This window comes from Trachemys scripta, chromosome 3, assembly GCF_013100865.1.
Source record: "Trachemys scripta elegans isolate TJP31775 chromosome 3, CAS_Tse_1.0, whole genome shotgun sequence".
NCBI classification, from domain to species: Eukaryota; Metazoa; Chordata; order Testudines; family Emydidae; genus Trachemys; species Trachemys scripta.
The window spans coordinates 132,015,101-132,031,441 of NC_048300.1; the positions used below are offsets into that span (position 1 = coordinate 132,015,101).

The window sequence follows — 16,341 nt, forward strand, 5'->3', positions numbered from 1 at the left end:
AAAAAGAACAGGAGTACTTGTGGCACCTTAGAGACTAACAAATTTATTAGAGCATAAGCTTTCGTGGACTACAGCCCACTTCATATGCATCCGAAGAAGTGGGCTGTAGTCCACGAAAGCTTATGCTCTAATAAATTTGTTAGTCTCTAAGGTGCCACAAGTACTCCTGTTCTTTTTGCTACAAATTTAGGTATGCCTATTCCTTAAGAACAAAAATTTCCTAGCACATGCAGAGCACACCCCTTTGAAATTCACTTGAGCATGGAACCCTAATATAGGCATCTAATTGCCTATCAGATCAGTTAGACATGGAACCCTAATATAGGCATCTTTTTTTTTGCGGATACAGACTAACACGGCTGCTACTCTGAAACCTAAATTTCTAGGTATTGTATGTGTAACCAATGGTATAGGTGTCTAGGTGGGACTTACAGGTGGGATCCAAAAAGCTTTCTGTATACCATTTTTTTTTTATGCTTGTTTTTTAAGACCTCCTTCCTATTGAAAGGTATACAGCTTGCAGAGCAGCTATGAAGACTTGCTTGTAGCTGCTGCCTTGAATTTCTGTCTCTTACTCCTGGGCGAATTCTGCGCTACTGCGCATGTGCATAATTAACGAGCCCCTCAGATTTCTAATTTTTTGCACAGAAAAAAGCTTCTGTCAAAATGTTGCTGCAGTTCTGCCTTTTGCCTACCAGAGGGTGCTGTGATGCAAGAACAGCAGCAGCCCCTAGCAGAAAATAACTTATGCAGTTCTGCCTTTTGCCCACCCAAGGCACTGTGGGGATAGAACAAAGCTGCAGCTAATGGCCAGCTAAGGAAGAGAGAGCCTGCCTTCTTCACAGCACCTGTGGCCAGGTCAGGAGATAGGAGCTAGGGGGAGACAGACAGCGTAGGATGCTAGGTGGGGGGTCAAACAGGGGCTCATAAGGGCTAGTGGGGGAGGACAAACTGGGGCAGGGGGTGAAAGGGAGTGGAGGCACAGGGCTATTGGGGAGGGAGGTGCAGAGACACATGGGGACAGGGATAGGAGGTGCAGAGCTACATAGGGACAGGGGAGTAGCTGGGTGAGGGCACAGACATTGATGCTGGGAACTAGGCGTGCTGAGGGTGCTACCGCACCCCCTTGCTTGAAGTGGTTTCCATTATATATACGGTTTACAGTTTGATTCAATGGCTCTTAGCACCCCCACTATGAAAATTGTTCCAGCATCCCTCAGCACAGAGAAACATGGGAACGGGGGGAAGGGGTACAGGGACATAGGGACAGGGGAGTGGCTGGGTGAGGGCACAGAGACACATGGGGGCGGACAGATGTGCCTGACTGAATGGGAGAGGCTAGGGGTCAGCCAGGGTCTGCATGGGGGAAGCTCCCTAACAAGCCCTCCTTCCCCCTCTTCCCCCCCCCCCCCCAAAAAAACCTGTTCCATACTTTTCCCACCCATACCCAACAACCCTCCAAGTTCACACCCAGGCTCCTTCCCAGCAATTACTTCCTTCTCCCTGAGCTCCTCCATTACCCCTGACTCCCCCAAGCCTTTGTACTGCTTCTGCAGGAGTGCGGGAAATACGATTCTGTATCGTAGTTTAAATGCATTATTACTCAGAGTTCTGTATTAATATCCCTAGTAAGGAATCTATTTGTCAAAAAAACATTCCTAGATCTTTTTTTGTCATCTGAATTGTTACAGACATACTTGCTGAAAGGTATTTTGAAATAAATGACCAAAAATAATTGAAACTGGTGTGATTATATTGTGTTATTTTGATAAATAAATTTTGCAGAATTTTAAAATATTGTGCACACTTTTTTTTTTTTTTTTCAGAATTTTTAATGTTTTGGCCCAGAATTCCACCAGGAGTAATCTCTGAAGGGGTTGGTTGTCTTTCTTTTTATTTTTTTAAGGGAAAAATCCAAGACAAGCATGAGCAATATAACAAAAGATGTAGATGATTTTAGAGGTCATTTCAGAGTCCAGTGGAGGGTGTCTTCATTTGAAAATATTTGTCTTTGTTGTATGCTGAATGAAAACATAGCCACTGAAGTAGACTTAAATAATTCGGCCAAAAATAAGGAACTTTTGTGACTTCTGTAGACGACTTGTTCATGATCCAAGCTTTGTAAAAAGCAACAATTCTTAAAGAAAAAAGTGCATAGGAGTGTTGATGTTTGTGATGTTTGAAAAAGGTAAAAGTGGATGAATAATCTGAACTAAATTCTAGAATACTGTTGAGTGATCAGATCCGTTATCTCAGTGAATGGAATTTATAGACTATCCCTTCTAACAGAGATCTTAGAATTTTGCTCTTGTTATAAATGCGATACCGTACAAGCTTCAAGTGCATTGTTATCAAAGGTTGTGTATATAATATGATTATGCAGCCAAGATTTTTGTGGCTGCATAAATTGCTGAATGATTGCCCTTTGTTTTGAATTTGCCATGTAATTGTACTCCAGAATCTACATTTTCTTTTTTTTTTTTTAAGGCACTTGCCTCATCCATATCAATGGATTGTTAACACTGATGCTCAAGGATGCTACTTTAAATAATGCCAACTTTGACAAATATTTCACTCCTGGTCATTTAGCGGAAACATCAGAGTAATGCTCTTTTCCACCATTGTTGATGTAGTGGCAGATTTTCTGGCAGGGTGCAGAGGAGAAAACCTAATAGCTGCCCTTCCCACACACTTCCAGATTTGAAGTCCCCTCTGCCCATGCCCAAAAGAGGCAGTGTAAAGCCTCTTCCCCCAAATCAAAACTCCTCAAATCACCCAGGAGCCAAAAATTCAGAACCAGCTCCCCCAGTTTTCTGAGTCCAGGTATCAAAAGACTAAACTGCCCCCCCAACTCCTGTCATAAAATCTCAGCTTTCCTCCAACAACTTCTGTGATGCAGTTATTTGTCAATACTGATATTGAAAACCAAAGATTTGGACCAATGTAAAATACATTGAATTTGCTATCAAAGCGACTGAATAAGAGATAGTGTAGTGATTATACTGTACTGGGGGCACTGAGGGGAAGAAGATTTGGAGCAGGAGAGGGGGAGTGCTTCATTATTTAGGCCTACTGTGCCTCATAGGACACAAGGCCTCTATTATTACCCATACAAAGCTGTCAGTCTTGCTGTAGTGATGCTTTGTTTCATTTGACTGCTTCTGGCCTTTTTTGAAAGAACTGATATTAGTATTTGAAATTCTAAGCATCGAGGACATTTATTGCCTTAAAAATACAGATCTCTCAACCCAGTCTTTCTAGTTTTGTCCAAGGATGCTGGTTCTACCCTTATTTATTTATTTATTTATTTAAACCCCTCAACCTAAAAAGATTACTGGGCAGTTTTTGAGCAACATTTCCTGGATTTCATTCAGATTACGGAATGTATTGTACACTCTGCTTCTGTAAGCGCAGCAGTAGGCCTTGGCTGGAGAGTGCAGAACGTAGGTTGTGCTGCCCACACACACAAAGCAGGAACTGTGTGGTGGGGGAGCCACAGAGAATGGTGGTTTCTTTTCTCCAGCCCTGTGGGATATTTGTATGTTCATGCTGACCTTGTCAGCAATATCTAAACCACCTTTTCCCCCCTCCAATGCTGGTATGCCCCTCTCTATTTGCGGGGAATTGGGTCCCTGTCAGCATGGTTTCTAGGGCTGTGATACAGTACTGAAAGAGCAGAGAGGGCTAGATACCATGCAGAAGCACAAGTCATGTGTAGATACAGTTGGGCTCCCTAGTTTCCCTTGTATCTACATGGATCCTGGAGGAAAGTGCTAGTTTTGGTGGCAGATCTTCTGTTTCTTCCTCAGCATATACCTAATACAGGATTAACCAGGTTGTTACCTTTAACATATCTCAATGCCTAGTCCAAGTCCTTGATCTTCCCCAGTAGAAACCAGGTAAAGGCAGGGTTGGTTTTAATATTTGTTTGTAAGGAAGTATTGACTTTAGGTCATTTAAAACTGCTGTATACACCTTTACTCAGCTGTTAAATGTCTCCTTAGCATTCCTGTGAACGTGAATGATTATTTTTCTTCCTAAAAAAATCTCATTCCTCTTACTGATTTAGACTATTTCAAGCCTGGGGCTTGCGGGAGGGAGCCTATTTCAGAGCTGAGGACCTTTCACAAAGAATGCTCTACCTCTGGTCCCATTTCTTTTAAATCAAGAGGGATACAACACAAATGTCTCTGCTGATCACATCCAAACAGCAAGGCAGCCTCTCAAGTTGCAGGGTCCCAAGCCTTTATAGATCAAAATAAACACTACATTCAGCCAGTATGCAGCCAGGGCAGATCATGGAGCACTGGAGACATGCACCTCCATTTAACAGGCAATCTGTGGCATTCTGCACCTGTTTAAATTTCTGGATTGACCCAAAGTATAGCCCTAATTAGAGTGCATTGCAGTAATCTAGTCTGGAGGGGACAAAGACACAGATCCTGGTGGCAAGGGCCAAACCTGAAAGAAATGGCTGCAATCTCCTGTCCAGGCACAAACAGTAAAAAGTGTTCCTGAACACTGCTGCTATAGGATTATCCAGCACAACCTCCAGGCTGCGAACAGGAGTAACAAATGTCCCTGGCTTTTTTAAAGCCAGATTTTGTCGGTTAGTAAACAGAAAAACGCCTTGTTTTAGCGAAAATACAAAATTCATTACAAAAACAAAAGAAAAACCCAAGCTTTTATTGACTGTTGTAATGAGATGGCGAATGGTTCCAGAAACTATTAGGACAGTTTTACCTATGGCAAACAGAATGTATATGATCTCAGCAGTGGAGCAGGTTTCTAGTGAGCACATTTGTCGAGACCGCTAAATGAAAAGCGTGGCTGTGTTTATCAATATTGTTATTGCAATAAATGGGTTTGTTTATTGGTGGAGGTGGCTGACTGAACTTTGACTCTAGCACAGGGGTTCTCAAACGTTTGTACTGGTGACCCCTTTCACATAGCAAGCCTCTGAGTGCGACCCCTCCATCCCCCGTCATAAAAACACTTTTTTATATATTTAACACCATTATAAATGCTGGAAGCAAAGCAGGGCTTGGGGTGGAAGCTGACAACTTGCATCCCCCATGTAATAACCTTGTGACCCCCTGAGGAGTCCCGACCCCCAGTTTGAAAACCCCTGCTAGCACATATTGAGGCCCCATTGACTCTAAGCATTTATCTCATTGCAAGTGTTTGTTTAGGTCACTATGAATAAACATAAACACAGATTTGTGCATGTTGCCCTTCTCCTGACACAGCGATATATTACCTTACTTTGGAAGTCTGAACATCCTTCCATTAGGCGTAGATGGCTAAAGGAGATGCAAACACTCTTTCTTTGGGGAGGCAATTTGGAGGAGTAGAGAAGGACTTTGGACCAATCAGTAGGTTCGTACAGATGTGAGTAAGGACAGAATTTGGTTCTTGTTATTTTATTTGCTGTACTAAAAGGAATTCTCCCTCCCTTTATTAAAACAAATGGAACCATTCAGATTTTTTGAGCCATTAATTTCTTTTATTTTTTTAACTCAGTCTGTTAGCACTTTGCCCTTTTTCTGCTCAGAGTTAACTCAGCCATATTGTTATAAACCCAAATTGTTAAATACTTGTTTTTTTAACTTGTATTTCTGTTGTTGCTGTACCTGTTGTGTGTGTCAGAGAAAATCCCAAAGAAGCACCTTTTTATGCATGTTAACTTAGAGATTATTTCTTTAAATGGATTACTCAACTGTTATACTGAATAGAATATTCATCTTCTAAGCGTTTTTTTACAAGCATTGATTAGTCTTCATTGCATCCTTTGAAAGTGGAGATAAATATTACCACCCCAATACCATGGATCAGATACCCTTTGTGAACTTCAGTAAGTTACTTGTCTAAGGCAACAGAGGGATTAAATGCTAGAGGTGAGCTTAGAATTCAGGAATTTCTGGCTCCCACTCGTGTGTGGACCATGTCCCTCTCAACAAAATATTTGATGCCTTATACTACATTACACAACCTATATTATGTGTGTTAAGTGTAACCAATCAAAATTCACTAAATTCCCTATGTATATCCCATTGAAACTAATAGCTGCCTGCGGATAGCCATAAGGTATCTGTTACCTTTGATACTTAGTATGCTTTGTTTTAAAATTATCTGCTTGGGAGAATTTTTGGATACTAATTTGTTATAATGATAAACACTTCTAATACCAACCATACTAAGAGTAGGCCTTGCTGCCTGTCTGCTCTTTATTTAAAATTATTCCATTCCAGATGTCCTAATGAGTGTCATGAGTTGTATAATTCTTTCACATTTCCCAGTGGGGAACTTTATATATATATATATATATATAATTTAGGATGAGCATAGAATAAAAACCTAGGAAGCCAGAGAGAGGAGTTTTGTGCAACATTTGCTACTGTGACTGTCTAATTTTTTTTCTTATGTTATAGTCTACAAACATTAGTGTTAAAGCAAGTCTCCCTGCCTTCACTCTATGCTATTATCTTATAAATATCTTGACTCTGACTTTACAGTGCTGTTTATAGAATTTAATAAAGCAAATGTAATAATGCTGCCTGTGCTTTAATGCACAATCTCAATTGAGTTGACCAGAAGATAAATAGGAACAGGAATGATAGTGTGTTCCTGCAGATTGTTTTTAATAAGCATGTTATTTAGTTGATCAGCCCACTGCAGTAATGCCTCCTATCCTAGTCTACCAGACAAATTTATTAATGCTGCCCCCCCCCACCATTTCTCTGAGAACATTGATTCCCTGCAGACATACCTCTATTAAACCTCTAGAAAGTCACAACTTCCAAATTAGATTAAGTAGCAGGAATGGTACTAGAAGAATCAAAGAAAATTGAGTGCATTATTGAATTTATGCCACATTGTCTCACGAAGAGATGGGAGTTGTGTGATAGTTGTAACTTTTGTCCTTACTGTACTAACAAAGCTGTGGGCACTGCTGTCAAACCTAATTGTCTACAATGCATCAGGAAAACATGAATCTTTGCTCTTATCCAACCATGCATCTACTGAGGTTTCCCAAATTAAAAAGTAAACTTTAATACTAAGTCTTGCAATTAAGAAAAGGCATTTTTCATTATTTACTCTTTTTCTGTACAGACCCAGCACTTACACTGTTACAGACAATTTAAAAAAATAAAGTGCCTGGCTATGGATTGTAAGCAAGACTCACTTGTCTTGCCAACAGTTGCAAAATGCAAACGTTCATTTTAAAGCGGCCTATTTCTCATTTTGATCTGACATATTAAAAAGCATATAATTAATGGTTGACATTAGTAATTAACATTAACTTTATGGTGCTTAATATGCCATCATTCATCCATCAAATAACTAGTATGCATAATGTCTTGCATAAAGGTTTTAATTATACAAAATGATCCTTCAGTTCTCAGACTATACAGTTTAAAGAAACTGTGAAAAAATCTGTTTTTTCATTTATTGCATGTTAATGTTGTTTTTGTTTCTCCCTAGGAGTGTGCACAAACGTATGATCCAGGGACCTCAGCTAGGGAAAACGGGCCCAAACACACAACTTCCATTAGTGGCTAAAGAGCACCACCTTGCTGTTGCCAGTGCTCTCTGGAGAAATTTTTTCCCCTTCTTGAAGAGCCAAAGGATGTCACAGACACTGCCTCCTCCACAGCTTGCAGATACAGCTGCAGGTCAGCACTGACACTCCTTTTTTCTATTGCCTCCTTTGCTATTTCCCTGGATGCAAACTTTTATTCATTTTGAGGTTTTGGCATATTCCTGCTTATGTGTAGTAGCTCAAATCTACCTAAATGTAGAGACGAAGCTCTGTGATAATGGTGGTAAATATTTTGACAACAACAAAAAAATGAACTGCTGTCTCTGTCGATAGGATGCAGATCTATAATACTGGAGTGCTTTGAATCTATAGGACTCTTTGATTTTTGGCATCATTGACAGCTTAAATTATATTTGTAATGTTTGCTGTAATCTAAATAAGGATAATGATTTATGGTTCATTACATTATATCTAAAATCTATTCTATTGCTTTACATGAAAGTTTGTTCTCATCTTGTCTTTTTCAGTATTGCTAATGGTTTAACATAATTCACATTTTGATATCATGTTTTGACAAATATGTAGATATTTTTTAAAAGGTACATTTCATTATCACTTTTTGTAGCATTTTTCCTTTCAGATACATTCTGACATTACATTGGACTGTTCTGACTGGTCATTTTGTATTGGAAGCTGTTGGGTTGCTAGAATTTTATCTTGCAAATACCACTGCGAATCCAGACAGATGGATAGTGTATCAGTGAATAGTAAGAATGCTGAATCAGATCCTGGGCTTCCCTGGAGCTACACTGATTTGTGGCAGCTGAGGATCTGGCTCAATAAAAATGCAGTATTATTTTTGCTGAAATTTTAATATAATACTATGTTTCAGTTTGAGGGGGCTGATCTCTAGCTATGATGATGTCCTGAATCTAAAAAGTCCAGATTGAAATGGAGTCTTTTTTTTTTTTTTTCACCTTCATGTGAATTAAGAACTACATTTATAAGCTTCAAGGACTAGGTCAGTAACGGAAATGCTAAGAGACCCTTGAACTGGAGCAGTGCTGTCATAGTTGAGAGAGAATGGTAATGAGAGAGACTATTGTGAAAGGATAATGGTCTCTCACCACTGAGGCATTTATAGAAAATGGCAATACAAAACCAAAGCAAAATCCATTCTCCTTCTATTTTCTTGTTTTTCTTCTTCTTCGTCATCGTCATCTTCATAGAATGAAATAGTGAGAGAACCAACCTCTATTAGAAATCTGCTTAGAGTGCTGTAGATATAATTGTAACTTGTGTTATGCACTGATATAGGGGAGCAATGTGGAAGAATGCAACTCCTTACCCCACTGCGCGGGCTACTTGCATTGAAGGTTGCAACACATGGGAGAACGAGCAGCCTCCACAGCACTGCTACTCCCCCTCCTATTCAAGTGAGTGGGGAGTGGACATCCAGGGACAGGAAGTGGCAGCTTTAACCATGCTGCCCCCTTCCCCTCTCTCTCAGAGTATACTGGTGTTGGAAAACCATTAAAACAACTAAATATCAAGGCCCCTAAAATGGAATCACCCCTCAGGATGCATTCGCAGGAACATTTCTAATGAAGTTTCTTTGTAACGATTTACAAATAAATCTGAGCTTTGAATGAAGATATGTGGACATTAAAGAATCCTAATGTTTTCTGTATCTCCCCTCTCTTTCTAATAGATTAAAGGTAGCACAGAATAACATATACTGACTTGTAACATTGAAATATAAAATGAAGAATTGTTAATGGTAAGATTAAGAGCTTTGATAGCTATATTTTAATGACTTGTAATTATGTGCAGTGAATGAGTGCAGATGAAGTATCTCTTAAGCCAAGGTTTTGGTGGCATGAGTGTAGTTTTGCCAATTTTTCTTTTACATAGAATTTCTAATCTGCTTAAAATGTTATTGCCAGCAGAACAGAATCAACGTGTTGTTATATTGGGAGTTGTAAGTAGTAGATACACAAACAAGTACTGATAAATAAAAACACAGAAACAAAAAAGACACAGGGCAAGATGACACAAAACAACATCACCCAGAAACTGCAAAACCAGCAGGAAAAATACCGAAGTTCGGTAACTGAAGCTTGCACATGCGTAATGTACTCGGTTACCTAAAATCCATAAGGTTCATGTGCTTAAAGCCAATTGGATAAAGATTAAGGACTCTGTAGTGTAGAAATGTATAAAAGATTAAGCGAACATGGACCCACACTGGACCAGAAACTGAAGAAAAGGGCTGAAGGACCAGACCAAGGGATCAGAGTAGGTGAAACTATCATGGAAGGTGGAAGAACCTCCCAGTGCTCCAGAATGTGGCAACTTGAGCCTATTTACCAACTCTGTCTCATCTGTTGTTATCTGGATGGCATAAATGTATGTCCAGACACTGAGCCCTGGTCTACACTATGCATTTAGGTCGAATTTAGCAACATTAGATCAATTTAACCCTGCACCCGTCCACACAACGAAGCCATTTTTGTCGATTTAAAAGACTCTTAAAATCGATTTCTGTACTCCCCGACGAGTGGATTAGTGCTGAAATTGACCTTACTGAGTTGAATTTGGGGTAGTGTGGACGCAATTCGATGGTATTGGCCTCCGGGAGCTATCCCAGAGTGCTCCATTGTGACTGCTCTGGACAGCACTCTCAACTCAGATGCACTGGCCAGGTAGACAGGAAAAGCCCCGCAAACTTTTTGAATATCATTTCCTGTTTGGCCAGCATGGCGACCTCAGAGGTGACTGTGCAGATCTCATCAGCAGAGATGACCATGGAGTCCCAGAATCTCAAAAGAGCTCCAGCATGGACCAAACGGGAGGTACTGGATCTGATCTCTGTATGGTGAGAGGTATCTGTGCTATCAGAACTCCACTGCACCCCAGAGGACTGCCCAAGCAACAGAAAGCTGGCATTCAATAAGTTTTGAAGTGCAGTGTGGCCTTGTCCTTCCCTTCTCCCCTCCTCCACCACCACACCTGGTGCTTCCCTCCTTCCCCACCCCTCCTGGGCTACCTTGGTATTTATCCCCCCATTTGTGTGATGAATTAATAAAGAATGTATTAATTTGAGACAACAATGACTTTATTGCCTCTGCAAGCGGTGATCAAAGGTGGGAGGGGAGGGCAGTTGGCTTACAGGGAAGTAGAGTGAACCAAGGGGGCGGGTTTTCATCAAGGAGAAACAAACAGAACTTTCACACCGTAGCCTGGCCAGTCATGAAACTTATTTTCAAAGCTTCTCTGATGCACAGCGCGCCCTGGTGTCTGGCTGCGCGTAATCAGTGGCCAGGCGATTTGCCTCAATCTCCCACCTCACCATAAACGTCTCCCCCTTACTCTCACAGACACTGTGGAGCACACAGGAAGCAGTAATAACGATGGGAATATTGGTTTCGCTGAGGTCTAACCGAGATAGTAAACTGCGCCAGTGCATTTTTAAACGTCCAAATGCACATTCTATCACCATTCTGCACTTGCTCAGCCTATAGTTGAACTTCTCCTTACTACTTTCCAGGCTTCATGAGCCATGGGAGCAAGGGTAGGCTGGGGTAGGTGTGACTGCGCGGTGCTGCCGGCTAGGAGAGCAGCCTGAGGCAGAAGCCTCCAGCTCGTATGATATTCCAGGCAGGACTGAATCTCCATGAGATGAAACTTAAAGAAGAGAATGACCTGGAGTCACTCCCATTTATGTCCAGGCGCCCCTAACCGACCTCACCGAGGTCTGCCCGGAGCACCCATGTCTGCCCAAGCACCCCTGACCGACCTCACCGAGGTCAGCCAGGAGCATCCAGGAGACGACGACGACGGCAGTCGTACTGCACCATCTGCTGCCGCGAAGGCAAGGAGCTGCTGCTGTGTAGCAATGCAGTACCTCATCTGCCAGCAGCACCCAGGAGACGTACGGTGAGCTGAGTGGGCTCCATGCTTGCCGTGGTTTGTCATCTGCACGGGTAACCCAGGAAAAAAGTTGAGAAACTATTGTTTGCCGTCGCTTTCACGGAGGGAGCGAGGGAGGGGGGCCTGATAACATGTACCCAAAACCACCCGCGACAATGTTTTTGCCCCATCAGGCATTGGGAGTTCAACCCAGAATTCCAATGGGCAGCAGGGACTGCGGGAACTGTGGGATAGCTACCCATAGTACAACGCTCCGAAAGCGACGCTAGCCTCGGTACTGTGGATGCACGCTGCCGACTTAATGCAACTGTATAAAATCGATCTCTATTAAATCGACCTAATTTCATAGTGTAGACATACCCTTAGTGATATTCCTTTCTGAAATGGTATAAATAAAACCAAAAATTGATTAAGCCTAAATTGGGTGGATTTGTGACTCGGTTTCCCAACTTTTACCCCCAGCACTGGCCAACACTGCTGAACCACCATAGTGGGGAAAGTAATCTGTGCTAAGTATTTAGGGTTGGCATGATTACTTCCTTCCGCGGGGTAAGGGGTGAACTAGGCACCATATTGTTACTGTAGTTTACAAAAGGTCCATAGCCTGCTTCTGGGGTGGCAAAACTACGCACTGACCCTTACTGGGGACTTGTAGTAAGACCACAGACCTAGCCCTGTTCCATTAATTCAAATAGCTACATTTGTATTGTTTCTGAGAATTGACTTATTCTGTACTTCAGTTAGTCAAAAATCAGCTTCTGGATACATGTAGTTCAAAGTATACTGTTAATTTATTAATATGCTGGTTTCTGGGAAGCTGGGAGCTGGTGAGCATCTTACATTTTATCAAAAAATAAAGATCAGTCTTCCAAACCTCCTTTCCTGTTGCCGATTTCATTTAGTCTAATAACATATCAGCATTCCACGATATGTCCCCTGCCTGCCTTGAAATGTATTTGTTATCCACAGCATAAAGAATGAGCTCTGAGAATAATTTTTTTATTGTTAGTGTTGGATGTAGGTTCCATGGTGGCCCACCAATTTAAAGAGTATGGTTATGTCTCATTAAAAAATTCTGTATGTAGTGTTGTTATAGCTGTGTCGGTTCCAGGATATTAGAGAGACAAGATGGGTGAGGTAATATCTTTTATTGGACCAACTGCTGCTGGTGAGAGAAACATTATGACATCTAAATTGTAGCGCGAAAGCTTCTCTCTTACCAACAGCAGTTGGTCCAATAAAAGATATTACCTCACCCACTTCGTGTCTCTAAAAAAAATTCTGTGGCAGGTATTTATTTTACAGTTTTCTAGATCTGAAGATGTTGTGTTGGCCTACGTGGGATTGTTCAGTTCAAAAGTAACTTTGTCATTAGCACTGTATTTACATTCTTCTCCACCCCCTTGCCCTCCCCCCCACCCCCCCCCCCCCCCCCCCCCCCCCCCCCCCCAGGGAACTCACATTTACAAAAGTTTATTCTAAACATAGCAAGGAACACAATTCTACAGATCCCATACCTTTCGAAAGATAGTTTAATCCTCCAAAATTCATTCCTGGAGGAAGAAAGTGTTTTAAAAATGGTTATAGGACAAAAAATGCTCATGCATGAAGGGAGGGGGAATGTATTTTTAAACGGTGTGTATTTGTTTGTATCAGTCTGCTAAATTTTGCATCTTGTGTGTTGTCATGGATAGTAAGCTCCTCAGGATAGGGACTGCATCTTCATATGCGTTTTAAACAGTGTCTAGCATGATGGGTTCTCAGTCATGATTGTGGCCTGTGGGAGTGACAGAATCATATGTATTAAATAATAACTAATAGCAGACTCTGTTTGTTAGTAGAACAGGAATATATTTTAAATATTTGGAGAAACTTAACACTCTGCCCCTCCCTTTTCTCTGTTGAATATCAGGTTTTACTCTGTTAGCTTTGGACATGCCCTGTACAGCTCCATCAGATCTCCAGCCACAGCCTGTTTTAGCAATGATGCAATTGTTTGGATGGGATGATATGGTGTGTCCCCAGCTGGTATCAAGATATCTCAGTCATCTAATACAAAACAGGTGAACAATTTAAACTTCTTGTTCTTTCGGATCCTTTCTAGCATACAAAGTCCCCTCATTCGCTCATCGGTCTAAAGGAAAACGTTATTTTAAAAAGCAGTGCCTCCCTTCAAGTGATCCAGTTTCTTTGTTATAGACTTTTTGCAATTCTCTAAGTTCTAGATTCCTTGAATTTATTATAGTTTTGTCCTCCTTTATTTTCTAAAGCTTTTTTCTTATGGCTTTGGATAATGAAAGTTGACAGGTAGACATTTAAATTGCAAAGTTAATTTTTCTTTCATGCAGCAAGTCACTTTTTTTTCCAAATGGAAAAAGTGTTCTTGCTAATTGGTATTGGAAAACTGGGATCTGGACAATAACTCTGTATCAATACTCTTCTGAAGGCCATTACATTGCAGCTAAATGAAATGCCTTGACCTACGCAGTATTGTACTTTATTTAGTTGCATATTGACTATTCCTCCTCTTCTACTATTGTTACCATCCCTACCGCTTAAAAGGTAAAGCAGTAGCACCCATAGTTGAATTTTAGTATGTTGAATGTTATGACTTGGTAATTCCAACATCTGTTTATCCCCTTTCATTCATGCTTACAGGTTTTAAGCTTGAGTCTTAATATTCCTCTGGACTTTTTATGATATTGCAACAGAGATCTTACGATAGGTGCTTAATATTACATTCAAGAGAAATAATTAAATATTTAGGTTTCTATTATAACAAAAACATTTAGGGAGGGGTGCAATATAGTATCAATAATATCCAAAATAATAAAATTGGACTTGTGGACGTTTTCATCTGGCAACCTCATACTGGTTTTCTTACAATACTAGTGTCTGAGACTGTAAGAATGAGCACATTGTGTAGAATCCTAAGATTTATTTAACAGATTTTTGCCCCAATCCTACAAACATGAACATGCTTAAATGTATGGGTGTGAGTAGTTCCATTGACTTAAATGGATCTGCATAAAGTTAAGCATGTACATAAACATTCACTGAATCAGAGCCTTCATTCTGAGGGGGGAGGGGCGTCTCTCTTTCACTCTCTGCTCTGGGCTGTATTTAGCATTGGAGGTGAAGAAATTAAACCACATGTTAGTTATTATACAAAGTAAACCCAGGTTATGATTCTGTTGTGCTTCAAAATAAGAGGGGAGTAAATCTCAGTCAGAGTAGATATGAGGACTGGAACAGCTAGAAGTGTTGCAAAATCTTGCTGGCAGAGACAAGGAGCAAATTTGGCTGCTTATGTGGCATGCAGTGCTTATGGCAGAGAGGCAGTGTTCAAAGAGAGAGGAGAAGGATGGTCCAGTGGTTAGAGTGCTGCCTGGGACTTAGACCCAGGATCAATTCCCTGCTTTGCTTTCCTGTGACTTTGTATAAGTCAGCTAGTCTCTCTATGCCTAGGTTCCCTCCCTGTCAAATGGGGATAATAGTACTTTCCGCAGAGGTATGTTGCAAGGTGCTCAGATACAAGGGTGATGGGAGTGATAAGTACCAAAGATGGGGCCTTTGTTTGGTAGGAATCGATATTCTTAACATATCAACCTTTTAATTTATATAGATAAACAAGGCAGAATTTTTGATCATATGCTTCATATGTTTGTTTACTTTAGACAATTTTATAGCACAAGTCACCGAAGTATCTAAGCCAGGGATCGGCAACCTTTGGCACACGGCACGCCAGGGGTAAGCACCCTGGCAGGCTGGGTCGGTTTGTTTACCCACCGCATCCGCAGGTTCGGCCGATCGCAGCTCCCACTGGCCGCGGTTCGCCACTCCAGGCCAATGGAGGTTGCAGGAAGCGGCAGCCAGCACATACCTCGGCCCGCGCTGCTTCCCGTAGCCCCCATTGGCCTGGAGCGGCGAGCCGCGGTCAGTGGGAGCTGCGATCAACCGAACCTGTGGACACGGCAGGTAAACAAACCGGCCCCGCCCACCAGGGTGCTCACCCTGGCGGGCCGCGTGCCAAAGGTTGCCGATCCCTGATCTAAGCATTGGCAACCCGACGCTTCATGGTTATGGTCTGTTAATGATTTTTACATCAAATGAGCTAAATTTACAAGCAAAAAGATGATTTTTTTTCTATCATCCCGGCAAACTCAGCCTGGTCTCTGAGATCAAAACTGGGTTCTTTCTACATGATGCTTTATCACCAATTATAAAGGTTCTGCTCACAAATTATGGACACCTGAGCAACCTATCAGTCAAGATCAGCAAGGTACTTAGACACTTGCCTAACTTTAAACTCATTGATTTAAATTGGGCTTCTCACAATGCATGAAGTTAAGCATGTCTTTGCAAGATTGGGGCTGTAGTAGGCACTCTTGTTCCAGAGAGATAACGATACAATTTTTAAGACAGTATTATGTGGGTTTCACAACAGTAGGTTGAAGAAGGGAGAAGAGGGACAGGATAAGAGTAACTGTGATAAATTCATGTATACACAACTCAATGAATCATTGAACTGGAAGGGACCTTGAGAGGTCATCTAGTCCAGTCGCCTGCACTCATGGCAGGACTAAGTATTATCTAGACCATTCCTGACAGGTGTTTGTCTAACCTCCTCCCCAGTGCAATTGTAATATGCAGAGGAGATGTTTTCCCCTGCAGCCAGGCGTTCCTACTGCAATTAAGTACAGTTACACAGGCACATGCTGCTTGGGCAGAAGAGCAGCAGGCACTCATTAGATATATCAGAAAAGTCCGTGAGGCTGTGGAACATCAGAGGAGGGCATCGCAGCACCAACTAGTGTGATTGAGCTCCTTGGCAAAGTCGGTCAGCCAGGCACTCACCCAACACC

The 16,341-nt window shown here is 41.5% G+C and overlaps 1 protein-coding gene across 1 annotated transcript in view; it reads left to right on the forward strand.

The window, feature by feature from the left end:
* Positions 1 to 16,341, forward strand: part of MMS22L (MMS22 like, DNA repair protein) — a 134,545-nt gene that overhangs the window by 90,309 nt on the left and 27,895 nt on the right. Inside the window, exons 15-16 of the mRNA XM_034766003.1 lie at positions 7,486 to 7,676; positions 13,389 to 13,539. Of these exons, the coding sequence (XP_034621894.1) occupies positions 7,486 to 7,676; positions 13,389 to 13,539 (342 nt within the window). The remainder of the gene's footprint in view (positions 1 to 7,485; positions 7,677 to 13,388; positions 13,540 to 16,341) is intronic.